The following is a 13,365-nucleotide window of genomic DNA, read 5'->3' as shown; positions in this document are numbered from 1 at the left end:
ATTTTGCCAACATGACAGACTTTTAATGCAGCATTAAGCCCCGTTATCCCTGAAAGCAGCCAATAAGTACAGATTACAATGATAAACTGGCAAATGTCATCGCACAAGCTGTTATAAACACTAGACTGGCCAATATCGCTGAACAAGCTCTTAAACCTTATAATGCTGTCTGCTACAGTGTACCAATGGTTAAGTATAAACAGGCAGTGGTTATCGTTACTAGCTGCAGTTGTCATCCCTAGCGTAGCTAAAGCATACTGATTTGCAAAACTGCCTCTCTACTTTAGTGTGAGCTGACGCTCACACTAATTATGCAGGACATATTATTGCTAAAATAATGACTCGATGTTATGACGAGTCGTCACATCTACAACTGACACTCCTTCAACGACCCTTTGAAAAGGAAACAATTGTCCATTGTAATTAGAAAGCTATATGGGTAAATGTACAGAATAATGAAAATACTGAAATTCCATTCAAAACACCCTGATCCCATAGTTAACATCATGCAAGACATATTATTGCTAAATAGAGAATACTAGGTCGGTGCCGAATAAAGCAAAGTTTATTTTGCGAGGCTTAGAAAATCTGAACCACGAGCCTTGGCGAGTGGTTCAGATTTTCGTGCCGAGCAAGATAAACTTTGCTTTATTCGGCACCGACCTAGTATTCGATTTATCCCATCCATTTTCTTAGTCGTAAATTATTTCTTTAAACATAGAATAGGAAAATCGAACTAGACGGAAAATCCCAAAGATATTTTAAGCAAACATTGTTTCATTATTTTAATCGTGTCAAGCCTAATACATTACAAAAAGATCAGTAACCAACCTGTTTTTCGTTTATCATACCTCTACGTCCCCGATTTTTAAGAAATAATGAAAAAAAGACACTAAACAACTGCATCTTTAGCGTGAAACAACATGCATTGTGTCGTATGACGTATTAATAATGACGTCACGAGTACGCGCACTTAATATTTGTAAATAATGTTTATTTGCTTTTTGAGTTGCATTATGTGTAAAAACTATATTACATCTTGGTATCAAATTGTTTGTTTTGTTAAATCTGATTCGATTTTACTAAAAATGATAACTTTATAGTTGAATCCGAGTAATATGAACATTCTTCGCCGCGCGTGACAGCTATATTTCAGCACTGCTGAAATAAAGGTAAATTTATTCCACAGTGGTTTATTTCGACAATGCACGTCTGATGATGGGATAAAATACAGACTCAATGTTATGAGGAGTCGTCACATCATCTTCTGACACTCTTTCACCGACCCTTTGAAATGGAAACAATTTTCCATTTTAATTATAAAGTAATATGGACCAATGTACAGAATAATAAAAGCATTGAAATTCCATTAAAAACACACTTAACTCATAGTTATCATTATGTAGGACATACAATTTGCGCAACAGTTTTTTTACTGACTTAATGTTCAACAATTTACACAAATGCCCTCGGAAGCCTTGTCATCATAGATTCATTGGCCCATACGAATACGTCCAAATAAAGGTCAATGTCACGGTCAAAATGAGGTCAGGTTATGTGGGTGTGTTGAGTGTCCTTAGATAACATCCAGTTATTAGCCTGTGGTATTGATGTTAGACCAAACATGTCTTTTCAGTATAACATCCATGACAATATCACAGCTTATTAGCATGTTGTATTGATGTCAGCAAAAAATGTCTTTTCAGTATAACATCTATGACTGTATCACAGCTTATAAGCATGTTGTATTGATTTTAGCGAAAAATGTATTTTCAGTATAACATCCATGACTGTATCACAGCTTATAAGCATGTTGTATTGATGTCAGCAAAAAATGTATTTTCAGTATAACATCCATGACTGTATCACAGCTTATAAGCATGTTGTATTGATGTCAGCAAAAAATGTATTTTCAGTATAACATCCATGACTGTATCACAGCTTATAAGCATGTTGTATTGATGTCAGCAAAAAAATGTATTTTCAGTATTACATCCATGACTGTATCACAGCTTATAAGCATGTTGTATTGATGTCAGCAAAAAATGTATTTTCAGTATAACATCCATGACTGTATCACAGCTTATAAGCATGTTGTATTGATGTCAGCAAAAAATGTATTTTCAGTATAACATCCATGACAGTATCACATCTTATTAGCATGTTGTATTGATGTCAGCAAAAAATGTATTTTCAGTATAACATCCATGACAATATCACATCTTATTAGCATGTTGTATTGATGTCAGCAAAAAATGTATTTTCAGTATAACATCCATGACAGTATCACATCTTAGTAGCATGTTGTATTGATGTCAGCAAAAAATGTATTTTCAGTATAACATCCATGACAATATCACAGCTTATAAGCATGTTGTATTGATGTCAGCAAAAAATGTATTTTCAGTATAACATCCATGACTGTATCACAGCTTATAAGCATGTTGTATTGATGTCAGCAAAAAACAAATTTTTTAAATAAAATTCATTTTAATTATTAAATACTTACCTGTCATCGTATGCTTATACTTTCCAAGGGGAAATAACTCATCCGGAATTTTAACTGGGAATCCGCCACCTCAATACTGTAATACAGGCCAGGTTAAACATTATAGTGCAATGCAACCTAGCCAAAAATCGGTAACCAACCCTCAATATTCTTTCAATATATATACAAAAATATTAATCGAATAGCGGGGTGGGAGGTGGGACTTACCGATAACAGGTAAGTATTTAATAATTAAAATGAATTTTATTTAAAAAATTTGTTTTAATGTCATAAATACTGACCTGTTATCGTATGCTGATTTTGCAGCTGCGGTGGGAAGGTTTCCCAACACAGTAGAACCCATAAACAGGGTTATCAGCTAATGATATCAAGTAATCTTCGTTAAAACGGTATTAATTATGACTTCTCGGACAGAGTAATATGTCGTAAAGAAGACACTACCGTTAGTGAAACCACAACAAGCCCAAACATATACAAATTGTATTGTTGGCACTTCAGAAAACGAAGATAAAAAGATGACAAAGGTGGTCGGATTCCTCCAGTAAACAGCTTAGAGCACGTCAAAAAGTGGGGTGTGATTAATATATGCCCACAAAACAGACAGAGCTCTTAATTCATGCGGTCAGATCCTAAAAAGGAATGAATCCTTAGATAGGATAAGAGTAACTTTCCTTAGTCGAGGTCTAACCCCGAGAAATAGAAGCCGCAGACACATCTCCCCCCCCCTTTTTGGGGGAAATGAAGAGTGTCTTTTGAGAACCTCGAATGGACTTCCGACTAACAATGCTGAGATAGAACTTCAAAGCCCTGATTGCCCAAAGAAGTTTATCCTCATCTTCATTACCAGTTTTAAAAAAACTTGGAAACTTGAAGGTAGAAGCCATATAGAGGACTTGATATTAAGCAAGGAATCCTGGCTGACACAACAAAGTGAAGACGACATTAGATCCAACTGGAATTGGTCGTATTCAACAGAAAAAGCATGAATTTCACTTCTCCGTATGGTAAAAGCCATAATAAGAAGGAAAACCGTCTTAAAATTATATTGAAACTGTTAATAAGCCTGATGAAAAAGGTTCATAGGGAGCTTATTAAGCATCCCACATGTAACACAAGTCAAAACCGCTTAAGAAGGTAAAGGAACGAAAAACATAGTGTTGACGTTCCATAGTTTGGATCAGTTCCAAAAAAGGTAAGACAGCACAGAGTTGCGATGACTTACACAAAACAAGGTATACGAAAGCATAATCTTTATCCTTTGATGAAGAAAAGAACAAATTTCTTATCATCAAGAAAAAGATGAGAAAAACCTCTATGTATCTAGCAGAGTGATTAAGGTAATAACTATGCTCTCGAATACCAAGTCAAAAATGAATTTCCATAGAACCTTATACAGTTCTGATGGAATTATCCTTGCACAAGTAACAAGGATTGAAACTCTAACAGAAAAACGTTCTTCTGTAGAGATAACTAAAAGTTATTAATGGCCAGACATGTAGTGGCACATGTTTGGATCAGTAAAAATATATCTCTCTGAGATATGATATTTGACCTGTGAAGAAGTTTCCTGAAAATAATTGTACAGGAGACTTAAAAGGTCGTAGAACCATAATCCCATGGTTCATTAAGTATATTGCATGAAATTATGGCAAAAACTCAGTTATTGCAAAAACTCACCAAGAAGGCAAGATATTCCAGTGTATGTCAATGGACGAATGTATAACAATCGCACACCCTGCTGGATCGATTTCTGTGAACTGCATTATTGACGTTGTTCAGCAAACCGGTATATACTGCGATATACGATCGCATAACGCTAATTACTAGCGTTTGATGATAAACAACATTCTTTGATATACTATGTACAACATGCAACTTCACTGCCGCGCATGCGCAATTACATTATTTGAACCCAACGGAAAAATAATTCGAAAGAAAAAACTGCAGGACAAAACGTCCAACAGGGCGTTGAGACGACCTGGTATGAGTAAGACGATAGAGAAAATTTGTTGTTCTTGCAAAGAACGAATAAGTTCCTGATTTCCAGTTACAAGGAGTGATAATATGATCACCTCTGTGTCTGTAAGTAAACCACAACCGATGTGTGATAGTTGAAACCATCACAAGGGAATCGTGAAAATGTGTTGTAAATGAAAAACAGCTAAAAAGAATTTTCGCTTTTCAAGATGTAGATGTGCAGGTGATATTCATTAGAATACCACATAATTGAGAAAATCAAGATACGTTGTTCTATGTGATCGTCCATAACCTTCTCTGCTCACATCTGTATAAGATGTAAGGAAGGTTGTGGTAGAATAAACTATATTCTTGCCAAGATAATCTTCTAGTCTAGACACCACTGAATAGTGGTAAATAATGACAAAAAGATGGAAATCTGTGTCATTGAATAATCCCGAGATAAATACAATTAACTTAAAAATAAAGCTGAAACGGACGTAAGAAAAGACGTCTCAGCAGAAGGACCGGTGACCGGACCGGTAAATACCGACCGGTGACCGGAACCATTTGTCAAGGATGGGTGGGCAAAGAAACCACGGCAAGCCGAACTTTCCCACTCCAAACACACTTGAAAATTGGTAGAATAGGACAGTGTTTAACACTTATAAGTTTATGACCTATCTACAGAATATAGCCTCTTCTTGAACCAATAACAGGCGCCTTAAAAATCCTGGATAATACAGGTCGTGAAGTCATCGATTGCAAAGTACTGAAATATGATTGATAGTGGTACCTCCGGAATCGGAGGTGTGATGGCAGAAAAAGGTGAAAACCCTAGGAGTAACCTTAAGGGGTCAGCTAGCCGGTAGAATGCATGGAAGTCTTAAATTCTGAGTTGATTAATCCATTTACTTCAAGACTCCTAACCGGGACGAATTCGGAAAGGAATACGACCAGTTATAGAAAGACGGCCTGTTATGGCCAGAAGTGTAATAGAAGAATAGTTTTAAGATGAGGTCCCTCCAGATCCTAGGATCTAAGATCTGAGTTCAATAGGTCCTAAGCCATCTACAAGACTGTAGCCGCTATGCGGTCAATCTGATAGGCAATCCTATGTATCAGAACTCTTGTTGATTCCAGTAGCTTGAAAATATGCACTGTCGTAGGAGCAATAGAAAAGCAGAACTCGATACAAAATGTCGTCTTGCTAATCCTGCTAGCGTCATTAATGTGTCCCAACTGTTCAGTGACACTGACTGCAAAGTCTGTAGCCGACAGGTAAAGGCGGTTAAAACAATTCATCCTTCGGGTCTTGAACATAAATTAATAGAGGTCAAATAGTAATGTTCGACCTCAATGCTAGTCTCCGAGCCCACTTCAGCTGATCTATCTGCAAGCCCAGTAGTCTGCATGTAGCCGGTTGAGATATAAGTACAAATAACAGATATAGCATGATTTGGTAACCGTCGCCAGTAGAACATCAGTATTGAAAAACACAAAAAGTCATGTAGATTGTTGAATCCATAAAATATAGTATTCAATACAATCATAGCCAGGGGTATACAACTAGGTAATGTAGACGATACCCGTGATACTAAAAATTGACCGATGAAAACACAGTGGAATACCGGTAATTGGTAACTGGTGACCAAACCGGACCGGTCAATGACCGGTAACTGTAGCCAGGTGAACGGACCAGTCATAATATGACCGGTGACGTTACCAGTTAAAGACCGAAAATGGTGGAATCCATATGGTCTGATATCAATGTCAAGCACTGCTCGGAAAAGAAGATCGTGCCAAAAATCCAATCCGATGGCGATGAGACATCACTTATTCTGACTGGTGATCAGTGATTGGTGATATGACCGATGAATGGTGACCGATGTCTGGTGATCGGGACCGGTATAATATAACTGCGTCAGAATGGAAATATCTGGTGCAGAAGAATGACCATCCACGAAGTCATCTGATAATGTTAACCGGAAAACAACGGTAGATTATCAGTATTAATAGGCATAAGTGTCCTTGTAGTCGTAGTGGAGAAAAGAACAGCTTATCCCGAAGCCTGAAAGTTAAACGAACTTGTGTTCGTATACAACTACGGCTCGGTGACTGCAACATGTGTGGATGCCATAAGAAAAACCATCACACGTGGAATGGAGACATGATATTCCTAAAGGAATAAAATGGCGAACGTCGATATGACCAGTAGGTTCATTAACGCCTAGGTGAGAAGTGGCGACATCCATATAACTGCAATGCCGAAATATTGTTCGGCTACGCTGGAAATATTGTCTTCTACAATATTGTCTCCGTGAGCATTGACGTGATTGCTTACGAGCGTATCAACGCCGAGAACTGCTCAATGAAGGAGAGGTATGTTCGATAACTATCCTGTTGTGCTCAATGAAGTCCCCTGATGTCTACGTGAAGGTTGACGACGTCCTTGTTTCCTGCGATGTCGAGATCTGGATCGGCTACGCTGTCGAGATGTGGATCGGCTGCGATGAGACCGAGATCTTCTAGAATAACGTCTCCGTGAGTGACGACGTGATCGCTTACGAGAGCGGCGACGATGAGAACTGCTCGACGAAGAAGAGCGTGTCCGATGTCTACTCCTTGATGAAGACGATGTATTCGACGACGAATAGGAGAATAATTCAATGAAGAACACCGAGTTCTTCTTCTTGACCGGTGACTGGTGTTATCGGTGGCAGGCCTAACTGATGACTGTTGACCGGTGACCAGACCGGTGATCAATGACCGGACCGGTGACATGACCTGACCGGTGACATGACCGGTGACTGGACCGGACCGGTGATCAATGACCGGACCGGACCGGTGACATGACCGGTGACCGGACCGGACCGGTTTACCGGACCGGTGACATGACTGGTGACCGGACCGGACTGGTGATCAATGACCGGACCAGACCGGTGATCAATGACCGGACCGGTGACATGACCGGTGACCGGACCGGCGATCAATGACCGGACCGGTGACATGACTGGTGACCGGACCGCCCGGTCAGACGTCGATCAAAGGTCCGTGATCAACGTCCCCGGTGACGTACCGGTCATATCATGACCAGTGTTGTCACCGGATAATGACCGTACGGCTGATGCCAAATGGTCCGGCATTGGTCGATGTCCTTGACCAATGCCATCGGGCAAAGACCGGCTGATGGGTGTCGCCATATGGTCTGATATTGACCGACTGTCTAAGAGACTTAGAATAGTACGGTCGCAATCGTGCCCGATACCCGGTGACTGATACTGCAACTATCATCCATGATCTGCGAAGTCACCGGGTATTTATCCACTCTTGTTTCTGCGACCATCATGTAGTCGAATATATGAAAAACAAGAGCAAAGCATATTCAACCATAAACTGGTCACAGACCAGATTATCATACGGCACATAAAATCATTATTTGACCATAATGAAAATTATAATTATACTGCCGTAGATCATAAATTAAACAAAAGTTTAATTCAAAACAGATGAAAAATAAAATGACGATCAATTAGATTGTCATACGGAACGTTAAAATCATTATTGCACACAATGGCAAATGATAAACAATCTGTCAATAGAAGAACACGCTTTGCACGATCTCGTAACACATTAGAAGAACATGCTTTGCACGTTCTAGCAATGTATTAGAAGAGCACGTTTTGCACGTGGTCGTTCGCGCCTGAAAACACCCAGCATGGTAGAAATAAACCATTGTTCGATAAAAACAAGCATGGCTTACATTTTACAAATGAAACAAAATCCATTAAATCCACACAAATTAATCCGAATGAGAAATAAAAATATAAATAACACAATTTATCTATTCAAAACCCCAATCAACCAAGTGAAAAACAATATTTTAATTCAGAGCCGTAAAAGACACGAATACACCTGGTTGATCTGGAAAGAATATTGAGGGTTGGTTACCGATTTTTGGCTAGGTTGCATTGCACTATGTTTAACCTGGCCTGTATTACAGTATTGAGGTGGCGGATTCCCAGTTAAAATTCCGGATGAGTTATTTCCCCTTGGAAAGTATAAGCATACGATAACAGGTCAGTATTTATGACATTAAAATGTATTTTCAGTATAAAACCAATCAAAGCTTATTAGCATGTGGTATTGATTTTAGACGAAACGTGTCTTTTCAGTAGGACAAAGTGAATGTCAAAATGATGTCAGGTGATGTGCGATTGTTGATAGGATTCAAAGAAATAATCTATTAAAGTATCAATAATTTGTAGGAAACATAATTTATGTTATACAAAACTTGTCATTTCAAGATTGAAATTGTTAAAAACCTTATCTTGTCAGCATGCACATTTTCACATTATTTTTCTTTACCTACACATTTTAAAAACTATTTCAAATTATTTCATTTTAAACTTATATTTAAATCTAATACATATCAACCAATACTTTACAATGAATATATGAGAACACATATCTCAACATAATAAAGGTGAACCAATAGTTCAAATATGAACACATTTTTCACAACTGATACATGCAACCAAATATTTCACATATAATACACGTGAAACAAAATTACAAAACTCATCATAAAGGTGAACCAATATTTGAGATCTAGAACATACAAACCAATTTTTCTCAATTTATACATGTAAACAAATTCATATTCAATACAGGCAAACCAAAATGTCTCCTATTTTACTCACTTCAGGAACACCTCCTCCATGGTAGTAGCGGACACACCAAAGCTATTCACCCCCAGCTCTTTCAATTTTGCCTCAATCTCCTTGAACAGCCCTTCAAACTTCTTGGACTCAGAGAACGGTAGAACGTATGTCACCTCCGCACTGATCTGACTCTTGAGCTGAGCTGACGGGATCCGAGACTTTACGAGTGCTGTCAGGTTGTCAACGTTGCATGACTGACCTTTCACTATCACCATGTGGTACCCCGCACCTTTTGTTGTACAAACATGTGATATACATAATTAACAGTGATCTGGGAAACCAGGGCTTAGTGTACATGCATGAAATGTCAACACTAACTGAGTGAATACAGGGGGAAAAAACACATCTAGGATCACACATGGTACAGAGTGTAACTCGAAGTGAATACGGGGGAAGGAACACATCTAGTTTCTTAGTTTTAAAACTTAAAACAAATTTTTTAGAAAAGACATGTCTATTCATATGTCATTGACAATTTGCTACCATATAAACAATTTCAAGACATATTATCACATTTTTAGTGCTGACAAACCTAGAGGATAGCAAGTTGAGGACCAAAAAGAAGCAGAGCGCAGCACCTTGATATTTCTATCTAGATCTGTCCTTAACAACAGTATAAAGTTACACTCATCGTGAACTCTGTATATCAGCTAGTCCGACAGTGTATGTATTTGCAAATAAAGAAGATGGGAGGGACACTACAGGGCTTTATTTATACAGCCACAGGAATCTATACAGCTGACTTGGTTGTTTTTAAATCATAAACTGTAATATAGTATTCTTTTTTGGATGTTAAATTCCATTTATTTCGTAGGTTGACTGATCCACCAATATATCCTTAACACATTATAAAAATTAAAAAAAATGACAAAGGCAAATTTCTATTCATTTTTCAAAACATCAAAATCAACATACTGAAACATTCAACATTCCACACAAAAGTCATTTAGTTAAATCACCAAATTTCATGCCAACATGATTTAACAGTATAGATCACAAAGCTAAACCTTATTAAATATATGAGCCATGCTCTGTGAAAAGGGGGTTTAATGAATGTGCGTAAAGTGTCGTCCAAGATTAGCCTGTGCAATCCGCATAGGCTTATCAGGGACAACACTTTCCGCTTTTATGATATTTTACGTTTAAAGAAAGTCTCTTCTTAGCAAAAATCAAGTTTAGGCGGAAAGTGTTGTCCTTGATTAGCCTGTGCGGACTGCAAAGGCTAATCTGGGACGACACTTTACGCACATGCATTTAATCCCCTTTTCACAGAGCACGGCCCAAATGTGAAACTGGCAAATTACCATAAAGTTTCTTGAGGAACATTGAGGTGCCACAGCATTTGACAACCCCATCAGACATGATGGCGATCCGGTCTCCCAGAATGTCTGCCTCGTCCATAAAGTGTGTGGTCAGGATGATGATACGACCCTCTCGGTACTTCTGCAGTATCTCCCATGTCTGACGTCTCGCTGCAGGGTCCATACCCGATGTGGGCTCATCCAGAATAACCACCTTGTACAAATAGTTAATTTCTTTACAAGATAAAACTTTCATGCGTTTGTAGTCTCTTTGAAAAATAATTTAAATTAAAAACCTTTCTTACTAGATTCAAGTTCTAAAGCTTTCATTTCCAAACTAAGATAGTGATGAGCAGCAAACAGTATCAAACCTGAACAGACAGTGAGTTACTCGCAGGCTGTTCTGGTTTAATGTTGGTTGCATGTAGCCATGTTCACTTTGCTTCTGAGTGGGCAATCGCTTAACGATGCCAGAGTTAAAAGACGATATGTACTAATTCCTAGGGCTCCATATTAACTTTTTATCCACTTGGCGAGTCAGACTTTTTTATTATTTAAATGCAATAAAAAAAAATCCTCATTTATCTATAAGCATACCCATTGTACATTCATGAATTTAATTATTAATTCCAATCTGAACATTGAACATAAGAGACTTTCATACCTTGGAGCCAGCAATCAGAGCTATGCCCACAGACAGTTTGCGTTTCTGACCCCCGGACAGTGTGCTAGATAACGCGTTCCTCTTGTGTTCCATACCCAGAACTTTGATCATCTCCCGCACTTCGTTATTCGCTCTTTTAGTATCGCATCCCTTCAGCTGTAAAACAGGATAACATTTATATATTGAGTCTCCCCATGGGAAAAATGGGCTTAATGCATGTGCGTTAAGTCATACACGCCATAAATTTTCAGACCCATTCCGGGGCATTGAGCTCAATTTTCCGGGACTTTTGCCGATTTTCCGAGACATGTATACATATAGCGATATATATATATATAGACATATATTCATTTTTGGTACTCATTTTTTTGCAAATCGTAAATTGCTAAGTTCAAAAGCCTATCAGAAATACACTAGATCTATTAACGACAAATTAAACATTATCACGTTCGTTTCTAGATATAAGCCACGTGTTTTTCGTGTTAGAAAAGAGCACCAAATTGCTTTTGTGTACATGTCACATCATCTGCAGGAAACGGGTGGGCATATCCAGGGTCGCATACAAACTTTGTAGCGCAGAGAACCTTGATTTCTGAACTTTTGAATAAAAAATCTGTAACGCGTAGTTGTTGATACTTCTTTATTCATTTATAACATTTATAACATTTATAACAAATCATGAAATGGGAACATACATTCATACATAAATACATACATACGTACACTAAAGTCATTAATTTTCTATTTATTTAGTTAGTGTAACTGTCAAACAACCAATCACAGTACAAAAAAACAAGAGGGCCTGAAAGGCCCAAAGTCGCTCACCTGAGATAACAAGATATTATTGGGACAAATCTTCTGACCAAGTTTCATGAAGATCGGAAAATAAATGTGGCCTCTAGAGTGTTAACATGGTTTTACTATCGCCATATAAGGAAAAATGCCCCGCCCCCTGGCAGCCATGTTTTTCAACCAACCGGCATCATTTTTGAACTCGTCCAAGATATTACCGGGATGAATCTTCTGACCAAGTTTCATGAAGATCGGACAGTAAATGTGGCCCCTAGAGTGTTAACAAGATTTTACTATAGCCATATAAGGACAAATGCCCTGCCGCTTGGAAGCCATTTTTTTCAAGCAAACATAATTATTTTCGAACTCATCTAAGGTATCATTGAGACCAATCTTCTGACCAAATTTCATGAAGATTGGACAATAAATGTGGCCTCTAAAGAGTTAACAAGGCAAATGTTGACTCCACACAACGCACAATGGACAACAGACGATGGACAAAAAGCGATCACAAAAGCTCACCATGAGCATGTTGTGCTCAGGTGAGCTAAAAATACAGTAGATCGTTAAATTATAACGTATACTATTAAAGCCAATTAACAACCACATTAAACAATGCCGCCTTTTCGGTTTGACTGCGAACGTGAGAAAATCGATATGATAACAAGACCCCTGTTAAATGATTGATTTTGACACGTAGCATAGTCACCTTTATGGGTTGGGCATTGCCATGGAGACGCTACGGATTAGTGGGAACACAGATGCGAGGTGCAGGTAAGCCTAAGATAAGGTACATGTATATATGGATTTTGTAAAATCCGGGACATTTGACAGATTTCCGTGACTGTGGGACACAGGACAATCCCGGACAATCCATGACGTATGGCGTGTATGGTTAAGTATCGTCCCACATAAGCCAGTGCTTTCTGCACAGGCTAATCAGGGATGACACGTTCTCCCCAGACTGGATTTTTGTTAAGAAGAGACTTACATTAAACTACATGTTCTATAAAAGCAATTAGTGTTGTCCTTGATTAGTCTGTGTGGGGACTCCACAGGCTAACTTGGAACGACACAGGCTAATCTGGAACAACACAGGCTAATCTGGAACAACACAGGCTAATCAGGAACAACACAGGCTTATCTGGAACAACACAGGCTAATCTGGAATGACACTTTACTCACATTTATTAAGACCAGTTTTTCCAGAATCGGACTCTAATTTACTCATTATAAACAATTAATCAAGGCTTTAAGTCAATATGTCATGATTTCGATAACAAATCTGGATTTTGTATCTGTTTAGAGCTGTGGATCAATAGTAAAACAGTGTTATATGATTTACATGTTAAGACAGCAAATAAAGCTCCTAGGTTGCCCACAACAGGTAAACACAACTCTACAGTTTCAGTATATACG

At 38.2% G+C, this 13,365-nt stretch overlaps 1 protein-coding gene across 1 annotated transcript in view; it reads right to left on the bottom strand.

The window, feature by feature from the left end:
• The window catches only part of LOC127880581 (phospholipid-transporting ATPase ABCA3-like), an 89,944-nt gene that overhangs the window by 21,099 nt on the left and 55,480 nt on the right, over positions 1-13,365 (bottom strand). Inside the window, exons 13-15 of the mRNA XM_052427894.1 lie at positions 11,155-11,310; positions 10,494-10,704; positions 9,169-9,418 (exon numbers count right to left, since the gene is read on the bottom strand). Of these exons, the coding sequence (XP_052283854.1) occupies positions 9,169-9,418; positions 10,494-10,704; positions 11,155-11,310 (617 nt within the window). The remainder of the gene's footprint in view (positions 1-9,168; positions 9,419-10,493; positions 10,705-11,154; positions 11,311-13,365) is intronic.

This window comes from Dreissena polymorpha, chromosome 5 (assembly GCF_020536995.1).
Source record: "Dreissena polymorpha isolate Duluth1 chromosome 5, UMN_Dpol_1.0, whole genome shotgun sequence".
NCBI classification, from domain to species: domain Eukaryota; kingdom Metazoa; phylum Mollusca; class Bivalvia; order Myida; family Dreissenidae; genus Dreissena; species Dreissena polymorpha.
This window is presented reverse-complemented; position numbering and strand designations above follow the sequence as displayed.